General features: G+C 39.8%; 1 protein-coding gene across 1 annotated transcript in view; it reads right to left on the reverse strand.

Moving 5' to 3' along the window:
• Positions 1–14,805, reverse strand: part of LOC126484836 (synaptic vesicle glycoprotein 2B-like) — a 133,619-nt gene that overhangs the window by 32,046 nt on the left and 86,768 nt on the right. The window contains exon 11 of the mRNA XM_050108431.1: positions 3,516–3,630. Coding sequence (XP_049964388.1) covers positions 3,516–3,630 — 115 coding nt within the window. The remainder of the gene's footprint in view (positions 1–3,515; positions 3,631–14,805) is intronic.

Here is a 14,805-nt window from a genome sequence, read left to right on the forward strand (position 1 = left end):
TGCATCTGCAGTGGAAAGCAGGAGTTGTCGAAATATACCAATAACCTTTCCAGAGCCTTTATTGATGGACAATATTCTATCCAGCTCATCCATAAACACGCCTCCCATGCCATTTCCTCCTCTGACACCCATAGACCTGTACAACAGTTGCCGATGAGCAGTCTTCCAATTACCTAGTACCACATTGGCCTTTAAAAGCTAAATCACATCCTTCACCAGGGCTTCGACTACCTCCCATCATGCCCTTAGATGAGGGATATCCTACACACATTCACCCAAAGCAGTGTTCTGCCACACACCCAACCTACACAATATCCTTGTTCATCCCTGTTCCAATCTTGTACCCCATGGGTTGTTTACCAGGGCTTTGAATACCTCTTGTTGTGTCCTGAGATGAGGGGTACCCTACCTACGTCACCCGAAGCAGTGTTCCATGGCCCTCCCAATCTACAGAATATCCTTGTCCATCCCTACTCCAGTCCTGCCCCCAATCCCTATAGGTCATTCTCTTGTGGCCAACCTAGGTGCAAGACCTGTCCCAAACATCTGCCCACCAGCTCTAGTACAGTCCAGTCACAGGCATCTGATACCCAATAAAATGCAGGGCCACATTTGAAAGCAGCTGTGTTATATATCAGTAATGCTGCAATTGCTTTACAGTATTCTGTATGGACCTGGCAAGTAGCCAACTGTCCTCTTGCATGAATGGCCACTGCTAAGCTGTGGCAAACTGCACACTTGACCACCCAGGTACCAAACATGCTGCACCTCACAGTAGTAATGACTTCAACAGCATTTGGATACTCCCTTCCAGCACAATACAGCACAGGTTTCTCTGAACTATGCAGATGGGAATTACCTCTCTCAGCTCTCTGACCTAAACCTCCATTAACTTATTTCCCACTGCCCCACCTTACCTTTTCGCTTCTCTCTCCACTGTCTGAATGTGTACTGCCATCTTTCTCTCACCACTCTTCCTCCCACCTCCAATCAATGTGGTCTCTCTCTCTCTCTCTCTCTCTCTCTCTCTCTCTCTCTCTCTCTCTCCCTCCCCCCCCCCCCCTCTCCCTCCCCACTTGTGTGCTATACCCTTAAAATCCTTTCGTCCGTCCTGCTGTGCAATCTGGCGAAAAACCTCCCTCACAATACCCTGCTATCCCCCCTTCACCTTGTGCGGCCTTCCCTACCCACTCCTTGTCTCCACCTACCTAGTTGACTGCTTTCAATAGCTGATATTCAATAATCAGTCTCACCACTACTGTAAGCATATACATTTGGTGCCTGGCTGATTGAGTGTGTGTAAAAGTGTATTCTTACTCGAGGAAAGCAAGTGCTCGAAAGCTGGTGTTCACTATTTTCTATTAATTGTTTCTGTGTGCCGCACACTATTCCTCCATACGTAAATGGTTGACTTTTCCTTCCACACCTGCTTGACCTGTTCATGTAGTTCTGTAAGAGTTGTTGGTAGACAAGTTGTATGAGTCACTTCTTATCTGATAATATCCCACACAGGCTTGACTGGAGACAAGTCGAGAGATCATACTGGCCAGGGAAGTTGTTGCATGTCTTGCAGGGCACATTTAGTTTCAAGGGCAGTGTGTGGATGAGCATTATCTTGTTGGAACAACATGTCACCTTCGTGTTGTAACAATGGCAAAAGAATGGGTTTAACAACATTATGCATGTATTGAGTGCTTGTTAGCATCCCCTTTAGAAACAGCAAAAGTGAATGAGAGTTATAGCTTATTGCACCCCAGACTATAAAGCCTGGGTTGGAGCCAATGTGTCTTGGGACATATCATTTCTAGAAGACATACACACCAAGTCTATATTGTAAGTGCACATGACCATCACTTGCCTGCAGGCAGAATCTGCTTTCATTGTTCAAGAGCATATTGTGCCATTCCATCTTCCTGATCCTCTCATGGCTTCAGTTGAGCAGTGCACGTTGATGCTGTGGTGTGAGTGGAAGACAGGTTAGAGATGTACATGCTCATAGCCCCAATGCCAACAACTGGTTCACAACAGTTCATGTTAGCATGTCTGTGTTTACAAGCCTTCTTAAATGTGCTGTGGTAGCTGTACAATCTGCCACTGCTTCCCATACAATATGATGATCCTGGCAGGCGTCTGTGCTGCATGGACTCTGGAACCTTGTCTATGGGTGTGAGTATGTTAACTTGACCACTGATACCAGCATCATTGCACAACTGATACAGAATGTCCAGTTCGTATGGCAGTTCTCTGTAAGGACCATCCCACCTTTCAGAAGGCCACAATTTGATCCCTTTTAGAGTCCACAGTTGGCTGCAGAAAGCACAAGTGCATCTCTGTGGCATGGTTGCCTGCTTGCTTTATGCACTCTGGTAGCTATGCCACTATGCTATCTGTTGGTTGACAACATTCAAACCTTTTTGGTACATCTACTATCCCCCAGGCGGCCATCACCGGATCAAAATTGACATCATCTTTCTAGGTGTACTGTTTTCTTTTCTTTTTTCTGCAGTGTATTTTTCTATCCAGGAATTTCCATTGTTATTATACTTATGTCTCTTTGTTATTTTAATAATTGCATTAAACAGTGTTATATGGGTTTATACTTAAAAATATTCTGTAATTACTGTTGTAGTGGTACATGTTGCTATAAAGCATATCAACATGTCTCACTTTCCTTTTTCTAGACTGATGAAGTATGTGCTGGTGAAAAACATGACTTTAATTGGTAGCAGCAAAAAGTGCATCTACTGTGCCCAGATTTATTGGAATTTACATGCAGATATGAGAAAGAAATAGGTGAGCACAGCATAGAAAGAGATGACGGATGTGTAATTTGGACACTTGCACTTTGCAGTCATGCTGTGGGGGTACAAAGAAGAAAGGGGCCTGATTACAGTGACAAATACTAAAGAAAAATGAGTGATGCTATGTAGACTCTGTGCTGTGCTATCTTGAGTTGGGTACGAACTTATGGTTTTGGTCAAGCATTGAGCACCATGTATGTAAATGTTGTATGAAAAGCTTTGTTAATTATCAGTTGTTATGAGTTGAGAACTTGTTTGAATATAAAATAATTATGGCAACTGTCTTTTGTGATTTTGTAGTGAGTTTTTTAAATGTAGAAGTCCGTCTGCAATCAGAAAAGAACTCAATGGTTAAATGTGGCACTGCATAACAGGACCACAACATCAATAGAAAACAAGACAATGACCTGGAAATTGAGAAATGAAGTTAATTGTTATTACAGGGAACGAATAAAGATTTGGCATCTTTTAATATATCAGTCCCTTAAAATCAATCCACAACAAGAAGAATGCCTCACTATTTATTATCCAGAAATTAAAAATTTATTAAGTGATGTAAAGAGGCATGTATTTTGTATACGGCATAAGATGCCTGGGACTTTTCAGTTTTTAAGAGTAATAAATTTTAGAGATCAATGGAAAATTCATGTGATATTTAAGAAGGAAGTATTAGCTGACTGTTGTACTATGTATGAAAATAAACGAGATACTTGCCCATAATCATCTTTTTTCCAACAATACTGATGGAGCAAGCTGCAAATAAAAATGCAATTCCTTGTGCAATCCCCACCATCATACTGTTGACATAAACTGTATTGTCAGCTGTTTTCTGAAAAATATAAGAAACCCATATTTATAAATGCCAGGTCCAGCCTCAGTCAAGTGTGGTATTAGTAATTGAGAAGTTCTGTTTGTCTGTCTTTAATTTAACTGTTAATTTGGTAAAGATTAGTCTAATAATGCTGTCTTATGTTTTTCATGAATTCACCATGTGCTGGTAACAAGTAGTTACGTATGTACCACTAGAAGTGCAGTTTGTTATAGAAACGGCCTTGTCTTCTCCTATTTATGTTCTTGTCTTTGAATTTAGCAGACTGGCTGCCCAGAGGCTGCTGGCAGCTACAGCAGAGCCTCACGCCTGATGGCATGGCCTGGTCTGGCACTGAAACATCTATCGCTATGTGTGTGGCACTCAGTGAGTTAACCAAACATATAGCATGCAATAAATAAATAAATAAATAAATAAAACACCCTTGAGGGTTAGTGTTTCTTCCACTGACTCCTTCATTCCTGTTGTGTAGTATGCTGAAAAAAATAAATTACACGTATTCTCTAGAAAACAACACCAACTAGGAGATCAGTGTAGTTTTAAGACAGACATAATTTTTATTTTTTTGCAAACTGCTAATATCACTTTAAAAATTTAGTGAAGAGTTCCAGTATCCAGTATGTCTTGTTTTCTCCGCCCTTCTTTCAAGCCAGTGAAGTTGGTTTGGGGGGGGGGGGGGGGGGAGGGGGGGGTCACCTGAAGTAAAAGCTGGTAAAGTCATCATGCCACACACTCCTAAAGAATATCACTGAATTCAACAGCCATTTAAATATCAAGTGGGAGTCTCTTCATAAAATGTGGACAAAATGGCAATTTTTAATTCACATGTCCTATCACCATAACAAAACTGAAATTTTTATATGCATATTTTTCCATGTCTGTAACGGCTAATGAAAAATTTGGAAATTGTGCTCTAGTTTTTTGTAATTCTACAGTGTTCGTCCTTTCTTGGGAATGTGCTGTGACTCAAGATAATTTACTTGCATCTCCACTCCATCCCCCCCCCCACCCATGAACCATAGACCTTGCCATTGGTGGGGAGGCTTGCGTGCCTCAGCGATACAGATAGCCGTACCGTAGGTGCAACCACAACGGAGGGGTATCTGTTAAGAGACCAGACAAACGTATGGTTCCTGAAGAGGGGCAGCAGCCTTTTCAGTAGTTGCAGGGGCAACAGAATGGATGATTGACTGATCTGTCCTTGTAACATTAACCAAAACAGCCTGCTGTGCTGGTACTGCGAACAGCTGAAAGCAAGGGGAAACTACGGCCGTAATTTTTCCCGAGGGCATGCAGCTTTACTGTATGGATAAATGATGATGGCGTCCTCTTGGGTGAAATATTCCGGAGGTAAAATAGTCCCCCATTCGGATCTCCGGGCGGGGACTACTCAGGAGGATGTGGTTATCAGGAGAAAGAAAGCTGGCGTTCTACGGATCGGAGCGTGGAATGTCAGATCCCTTAATCGGGCAGGTAGGATAGAAAATTTGAAAATGGAAATGGATAGTTTAAAGTTAGATATAGTGGGAATTAGCGAAGTTCGGTGGCAGGAGGAACAAGACTTTTGGTCAGGTGAATACAGGGTTATAAATACAAAATCAAATAGGGGTAATGCAGGAGTAGGTTTAATAATGAATAAAAAATAGGAGTTCGGGTAAGCTACTACAAACAACATAGTGAACGCATTATTGTGGCCAAGATAGACACGAAGCCCACGCCTACTACAGTAGTACAAGTCTACATGCCAACTAGCTCTGCAGATGACGAAGAAATTGAAGAAATGTATGATGAAATAAAAGAAATTATTCAGATTGTGAAGGGAGACGAAAATTTAATAGTCATGGGTGACTGGAATTGGAGTGTAGGAAAAGGGAGAGTAGGAAACATAGTAGGTGAATATGGATTGGGGCTAAGAAATGAAAGAGGAAGCCGCCTGGTAGAATTTTGCACAGAGCACAACATAATCTTAACTAACATTTGGTTTAAGAATCATGAAAGAAGGTTGTATACATGGAAGAACCCTGGAGATACTAAAAGGTATCAGATAGATTATATAATGGTAAGACAGAGATTTAGGACCCAGGTTTTAAATTGTAAGACATTACCAGGGTCAGATGTGGACTCTGACCACAATCTATTGGTTATGAACTGTAGATTAAAACTGAAGAAACTGCACAAAGGTGGGAATTTTAGGAGATGGGACCTGAATAAACTGAAAGAACCAGAGGTTGTAGAGAGTTTCAGGGAGAGCATAAGGGAACAATTGACAGGAATGGGGGAAAGAAATACAGTAGAAGAAGAATGGGTAGCTTTGAGGGATGAAGTGGTGAAGGCAGCAGAGGATCAAGTAGGTATAAAGACGAGGGCTAGTAGAAATCCTTGGGTGACAGAAGAAATACTGAATTTAATTAATGAAAGGAGAAAATATAAAAATGCAGTAAATGAAGCAGGCAAAAAGGAATATAAACATCTCAAAAATGAGATCGACAGGAAGTGCAAAATGGCTAAGCAGGCATGGCTAGAGGACAAATGTAAGGATGTAGAGGCTTATCTCACTAGGGGTAAGATAGATACTGCCTACAGGAAAATTAAAGATACCTTTGGAGAAAAGAGAACCACTTGTATGAATATCAAGGGCTCAGATGGAAACCCAGTTCTAAGCAAAGAAGGGAAAGTAGAAAGGTGGAAGGAGTATATAGAGGGACTATACAAGGGCGATGTTCTTGAGGACAGTATTATGGAAATGGAAGAGGAGGTAGATGAAGATGAAATGGGAGATATGATACTGCGTGAAGAATTTGATAGAGCACTGAAAGACCTAAGTCGAAACAAGGCCCCGGGAGTAGACAACATTCCATTAGAACTACTGACAGCCTTAGGAGAGCCAGTCCTGACAAAACTTTACCACCTGGTGAGCAAAATGTATGAGACAGGCGAAATACCCTCAGACTTCAAGAAGAATATAATAATTCCAATCCCAAAGAAAGCAGGCATTGACAGATGTGAAAATTACTGACTTATCAGTTCAATAAGTCACAGCTGCAAAATACTAACACAAATTCTTTACAGACGAATGGAGAAACTAGTAGAAGCCGACCTTGGGGAAGATCAGTTTGGATTCCGTAAAAATATGGGAACACGTGAGGCAATACTGACCCTACGACTTATCTTAGAAGCTAGATTAAGAAAAGGCAAACCTACGTTTCTAGCATTTGTAGACTTGGAGAAAGCTTTTGACAATGTTGACTGGAATACTCTGTTTCAAATTCTGAAGGTGGCAGGAGTAAAATACAGGGAGCAAAAGGCTATTTACAATTTGTACAGAAACCAGATGGCAGTTGTAAGAGTTGAGGGACACGAAAGGGTGGCCGTGGTTGGGAAGGGAGTGAGACAGGGTTGTAGCCTCTCCCCGATGCTATTCAATCTGTATATTGAGCAAGCAATAAAGGAAACAAAAGAAAAATTTGGAGTAGGTATTAAAATCCATGGAGAAGAATTAAAAACTTTAAGGTTCGCCGATGACATTGTAATTCTGTCAGAGACAGCAAAGGACTTGGAAGGGCAGTTGAACGGAATGGACAGTGTCTTGAAGGGAGGATATAAGATGAACATCAACAAAAGCAAAACGGGGATAATGGAATGTAGTCGAATTAAGTTGGGTGATGCTGAGGAAATTAGATTAGGAAATGAGACACAAGTAGTAAAGGAGTTTTGCTATTTGGGGAGCAAAATAACTGATGATGGTCGAAGTAGAGAGGATATAAAATGTAGACTGGCAATGGCAAGGAAAGCATTTCTGAAGAAGAGAAATTTGTTAACATCGAGTATAGATTTAAGTGTCAGGAAGTCATTTCTGAAAGTATTTGTATGGAGTGTAGCCATGTATGGAAGTGAAACATGGACAATAAATAGTTTAGACAAGAAGAGAATAGAAGCTTTTGAAATGTGGTGCTACAGAAGAATGCTGAAGATTAGATGGGTAGATCACGTAACTAATGAGGAAGTATTGAATAGGATTGGGGAGAAGAGGAGTTTGTGCCACAACTTGACAAGAAGAAGGGATCGGTTGGTAGGACATGTTCTGAGGCATCAAGGGATCACCAATTTAGTATTGGAGGGCAGCGTGGAGGGTAAAAATCATATAGGGAGACCAAGAGATGAGTACACTAAACAGATTCAGAAGGATGTAGGCTGCAGTAAGTATTGGGAGATGAAGAAGCTTGCACAGGATAGAGTAACATGGAGAGCTGCATCAAACCCCTCTCAGGACTGAAGACCACAAAAACAACAACTCCATCCTTTTCTGTATGGAGAGTGTAGATATACATCACATGGTCAGCAAGCTCAGGTTTTCCATTCTTTTTGTCCACATGTTACACTGCCTTGTGCTGACTGTCTGAGACCAGGGCATTTAGGAAAATTGATTTCTACTGGACACTATTCATTCTAACATTTTAAAGAACATAGTTCTTACTATAGGAAACAGCAATCTATAATTATTATAAATAAACAGGGAGCAGTCTTGATCGCATAAATTTTTTGATGTGGTGATCGGTTTTGATTTTATTATAAGATCATCCTCAGACCATAGATGTCTGCCGGAGGCGGTGGTGCATGGCAACCATCTTGCTTGTGGCTGGTGGTGTACTGCGGGTATCATACAGGAGTTTGCACTAGAGGTAAAATTACCACTGTACATGAAGGAAAGCATTTAAGAAGATTAGTATTCAATGTTCCGTTGGTAACTAGGTCATTACAGATGGAACAATAGCTTATACAGATAGTAGGATAGAGAAATAAATCAACCATGCTCTTTATCATTCTAGCCTTCACCTCTATCATTTAAGAAAACCATGTAAAACCTAATTCTAGATGATCAGATGGAGGTTTGGTCCCTATTCCACCTGAATGTGAGTCAAGTACCTTCACCACTGTACCACCTCACTCAGTCAGTGTACTTATTCTTGGAAAAGTGTTGTATTGTATGTTTATTGTTCCTCTATAATGTTGGAGCAGTCAATTTGTGAACAGGATGTTGCACTTTGACACATATGACCTGAGGAGATAGCATTTTACTGACTGATGAGATGTTAACATAAACATATATATCTCACATTGTACTCTGTGTAGGTAGAGCAGTTTCTGATAACTCACACAGGTGATAACATAGAGAACAGCTTATGCATATACAACAATCAAGAAAGCAATCCAGATCACAAATGTAAATCAGTCAAAGTTAAAATTCTGCTGTTCAATGGGTCATAACTAAATGCTTCAGTGAGTAGTGAGAGCTTGGGTAGCAATAGATGAGCTGCAATATATAGCGATAAAACTTGCCAGAGGACAGTGCCACCTCATATGCTGCCACAGTGGCTGCACCTCCCTCATGTGCAAACTGCAGCTGTCACCTGGAGCCCATGTATTTCTTCCTAGCAATACTTGGACTAGGTGAGGAATCTGAATCGCCATTGGATACTAAAATATACTACTTCAAAACACACGAGGCATTTCCAGAAAATAAGTACCATTTTGCAAAAACTCTTAAAAACATTTTTTCATACCAAAATGTATTTTCACAAGAAAGAGCATTTCTTAAACTATTTTTCTGCATAATGTGTATATATAGACTGAAGCGATGAATGAAAATTTCTACCAAGGCAAGGATTCGAACTTGGTTCTCCTGCTTACTAGGCAGATGCGCTAACCAATACACCAACCTGACATAGTGGCTTTCGCAAATGCATGGACTACCATTGCATGCCTCTCTCCTCTTTCCAAACTCCCATTCCTGCCTCAGCCCATTTGGTTACCCCTAAACTCAAACAGCATTTTTCTACAAAACTGCCACCATTGTTCAGACATTTGTCACGGTGGGGAACCTCTTCATACAAAGGTGCTGTGAGTGAAGACAGCCACTACAGAAAACAATTTTTTTGTCATCATTGCTCTCAAAGCACCTTCCTCCAGAATCACTCTTCAAGTTCGAGAACAAGTGGTTGTCAGAAGATGCAACATTGAGTTTGTATGGTAGACAATCGAACTACTCTCAACTGAATTGTTGAATAAGGTTTTGTGTGACATATGCAGAAGGGGGACATGCATTGTCATCAAGCAACACAGTGCCATGACAGTGCATTTCACGTCTTTTGTTTTATCATTATTCACAGTGTTGTACCACACTGATGGTTTCACCTTTGGGAAGGAACTCAGTAAGCAGAATGCCCTGCTGTCCTAGGACGAAGTGCACATGATTTTTTGTGCTGACAACACTGTTTTGAATTTTTGTTTTTTGGGGGATTGTGAGTGTCTCCACACTGTCAACTGAAGTTTTGATTCTTGAGTAACATGACAAACCCTAGTTTCATCATCAGTCACAATTCTGTTTAAGAATTCATCTCCCTCATCACTGTATCAGGTAAGAAATGCCAATCACTGCCAAGTGGCTTCATTTTAAGGACATCTGTAAGCATTTTCAGAACCCAACGGGAACACAGTTTGTGAAAATTTTAGCAGTTGGTGACAATCTCACGCAAAACAATTTTTGAAATTTGTAGCAACTCATCACAAAGCATTGGTATTGTGAACCATCTATTTCCACAAATTTTCTCATTCCCTTCCTCAACCAAACCATCAAGACAACAATGGCCTCCCACTCCATGTTTCATCATGAACATTCATTCATCTATCATTGAGCTTGTCTCACCCAAATTCTCACCCGCCATCTGTCATTAAATTTTCACCGTAAATCTCTACAAGTTGAAAGTGAATTTCAGCTGGCTTAACGTTCTTTGTGTTCAAAAACTGTATTACAGAACACAATTCACAGTTGGCAGGCTCAGAGATTGTCTTAAACATTTTGAACAATCACTAACAAATGTAAACACAACACGACCCAGCTGTAATGGCATCAATGGAAAGACTTCGAATCAGAGAGAAGAATGCGAATGTGCAGAAGTGGGACAGTAGTGCTGCAGTGGCAGTACAGTGGAACATATTTAATTTCTGGACATGACTCATATAATGTTTCACATGTAATGTGTGTAAAGCTAATTTAATACTATGTAAACAACATACATATATAAAAATACTCTCTCATTTCATAACAAAGTTAGGACAGATAAATTTACAGCATGAAGTTTTCAACTCGGTGCTCAGTACTGCACTTTCAAATATAATGGAAGTCATAATATCTCCACTTATGTGCAATGAATAAGCAAACAATGTAGGAAAAGATAAATTGCTTCTTACCATGAAGAAGATACTTAAACTGCAGACAAGTGCAATTAAAAGGCACCTGCATAAAGCTTTCGGCCACAGCCTTCTCCAGCAAAAGAGAAACACACACCATTCACACACACAAGCACGCATACATGACTGCCACCTCCAGCATCTTGGGCCAGAATGCAACAATTACAGGGGATGCAAGCAGCAATCTGGAGGGAGCAGGAAAGGGGAAGGGATAATAGTTCCTGCACACCCTGCCAGATAGCATTCGTGTCTCTCCCCATCCATACACTACCATCCCTGCCCCCTCCAGACTGGTGCTTGCATCTCACATGATTGTCCCAAGATGCTGGAGGTAGTGGTCATGTGTACATGAGGTGTGCTTGCTTGTATGTATGAGTGATGTGTGTTTCTCTTTTGCTGCTGAAGGCTGTCGCCAAAAGCCCTATGTAAGTGTCTTTTAATTGTGCCCATCTGCAGATTAACATGTCTTCTTTACAGTAGTAGCAATCTACCTTATCCTACATTGTTGATATTCCTACCTGGAGTTTCAATTGTTCAATGAGTAAAGTATGTTTTCTCCAAGGAAGTTACTTACTATGACTACATGAACATATGGATACTGAAGCATAGAGTTAAAAAAACTTTCAATTTGGAAGGTTTTAACCTTTTGGAATGCCATTTTTTGTTCACCAATGAGATAATGTCATTGTTATTTATTAAAACTTAACATATATTTTGGAAGATACTTGTCTATGACTGCAATACCTTTTAGAAATATGAGACAGAGTTGCTGGCTAGTGCTTAATTTAACAGGAGGCAAAATATTTAATAATAAAGACATAATTACACACATATGTAAAAGTACACAGCACTATCCTAAGCCTCTGAAACTATTTGTTGCTTCCTAGGAGGGGAGAGAGGGATCACTTGGGAAAGGTTAAAAATGAAGGACAGATCACTCAGACTCCAGGAGTACAAAGACCTACCTGTTGTGAGGACAATCAAAGCCTTTGTAAAAAAGGGTTTGGAATGGTTTTCAGATGGCAAGTTTTCCATGGTCCTACCCATCGTTTGTGAAACTGTTTCTACTGTTTGGTGCATTGCACTAGAAGATAATACTGTAGCACAGTAATACTTGTGTATTTCACATATTTTCTTTAATTACAGAAATGTTAGTCAGGAAACTGACGATCATCTTATAACCACTTTTCCTATAGGTGATCATTGAATATTGTTTGCATGGACAGTAATCTCTCTAAGATAGTTGTTGTTGTTGTTGTTGGCAGTGGCAGTGCTGTGGCCTGCTTGTGTGATTTGATACAGCTCTTCACACTAGTCTATTCTTATGAGTTTTTTAATCTATGCTCAGTTGAACCCGCTTACTGTTCAAGCCTTGGGCTCCCTCTATAATTTTTAACCCCCCCCCCCCCCTCCCCAAATGCACATCCTTCCATTGCCAAATTAACTATTTTTGGTGGCTCAGATTGTATGCTAGCAATGTATCCCCACATTATGACATTTTCAGTATGCCAGATGAGAATCCCAAAAGGTCGTCATATCAGAACTAGCCCTAACAACCATTTCTGCAAATATAGGAGGTCTTTCATCAAGCATGGAACAGCTACTACACAAGATATCAGTCAAGTAAATGTGATGTACTCAGCTTTGCAGAAACTCAAGGAGTACCCAACACCAGTCTCCCAAAATACCAGGAGTGAAAGTGATATTGGGACAACAACTTGCATGCTATGGAAGTGCAATTTTCATAAAGCTGGACATTCAAGTGTGCTCAGTCAAGCACCAAGAATGAAATGATACTAAAATCACCACAAGAGAGCTGAGTACCTGTATCACAACATTTTTGTACAAAACTCTGAATAAATTTTGACTTCAGCACACAACAAAACCTCGGTAATAAAAAAGCATCCATTATTATAGGTGACTTCTACAGCCACAGTCAAGTGTGAACATATCACCAAGATGATACATATGCAAAAGCTGGGCTAAGATGGTATAAAGTGTACCACATGTCCCACCTCCATGATAGTAAACTTCTCCAATCCTTTACCAGTGGGGGATGACAGCACAGCTGTGATCTGAACTTGCTCTTTGTGAGTAAACACACAGCACTGCAGTGATATATGTTAGTATGTACACCAATGCCAAGTACATGGTCCATTCGATTGTGTGTCAAAGTTTTGCAGCCATTTTTCCCAAAAATATTAAGTATGGTGCAGATACAACTTCATGAAAGCTAATGGTCCAAAGTAAACTCAAATGCTAGTTGAGGAAGTTCAGTCTATAAACACAGTATTGAAAGTGTATGATGATGTGTTTATGAAAGTCATTAATCCTGTTCACATACTGCTACTCCCTGTGGGTCAGAGTAAATTACATACTAGGACTTACTCCCAAAGCAGCTATCCAGGAATACTATGATTTCTAATAAAAAGATCTCTTCAGCTGAAAAGCTACCACAAAAGTTCAATAATTATTTCTAGTATATCAAAGACAAGGAATGCACAATGAATAAAACTAAAGGATTAATTTACTTTGGGAAATAACAACAAAAATTTGTTGCTCCAAAAATGCCTTACCAATGCTCTATGGGAGCAACAGTATAAACAGATGTCAAAGCTGATCAAGTCACACAGCAACTGTTACAGAATGGCAAAACTGGGAAAAATAATAACCAACAGATAACTCAACCAAGAGACAAAAGATCTGTCAAAACCATCTAACACAGATGATTTCAACAAAGTTATAAATAAGTGCAACAGGCTTCAGTCAAATTGGGCAAATTGCCAAAAATCTGGACAAAAGCACAAATCATTGAAACTGGGTATGGATCAGGATTATCCTAAGAATTACACAGCCATTTCATTGCTCTGCTGTATGTATAAACTTTTCTAAAGAATGAGACTCCTTAGATTAATGGGCACTACTGAGTGATATTTAATACCATAACAAACCAGGTTTAGAGAGCATAAGAGCTACAAGTCATAAGTTATGAATCTCTCTCACAGCATACTGAGAACTGTTTTGAAGAACAGAAAATTATGGGACAGCCTAAGAGATGAAGCACAGAATACTGTTTATAAAAGTTTGTGAAATAACTGGACTTTAATTTTACCTACATTATAGAAAACTTCTTTTTAGAACTGCAGCCATTTTGTACATTTTCAAGGATGCAGAAGATGATGTAGAACACAAAGAGGTGGGCTGCCTCAAGAAAGTGTCCTTGATCCTTGTCAAATGGGACAGAGAGCTTCATTTATGTCGATGATCATGCTATTACAACCAAGACAGAAAATTACAAAAGTGTTGAGAAAAAACTGTCTGAATCCTTAACAGAACTGAGAACATACTTCCAGAAAAATCTATTGAAGCTAAATCCTGCCAAAACCCATACTTTTGCACGTAAGAAACAAACAAGCATCAAGGACTCTGTAAATTGAATGGGAGGAAACGCAATTAGAACACTGCCCCACACCAAAATACTTGGGAGTGACACTAGACACACAGGTGATGACATCATGTATTCAGATTAGATTAGATTAGATTAGATTTACTTTCATTCCAATTGATCCGTAGTGAGGAGGTCCTCCAGGATGTGGAACATGTCAGAAAAACAACAATACATGACAAATATTTAAACTAAAACAAATAAGCTAATGTACCATTCCACAGGTCCCAAGTGGAATGATCGTCATTTTTTAATGAACACTAAGAGTCATTTTACAAATACTATTGCACTGAATTTAAAATAAAAAAGTTTTATATTTATTTATAAGGTAAGAAACATGTAATACAACTACTGTAATACTTATTTACAATGAACACATTACTGCACTGAAATGGTGCAGAAGTTAGATTATACTTACACACACACACACACACAAATTTTCAGTGAACACATTACTGCACTGAAATTGTGCAGAAGTTATG

This window comes from Schistocerca serialis, chromosome 6 (genome assembly GCF_023864345.2).
Source record: "Schistocerca serialis cubense isolate TAMUIC-IGC-003099 chromosome 6, iqSchSeri2.2, whole genome shotgun sequence".
In the NCBI taxonomy this organism is placed as follows: Eukaryota; Metazoa; Arthropoda; class Insecta; order Orthoptera; family Acrididae; genus Schistocerca; species Schistocerca serialis.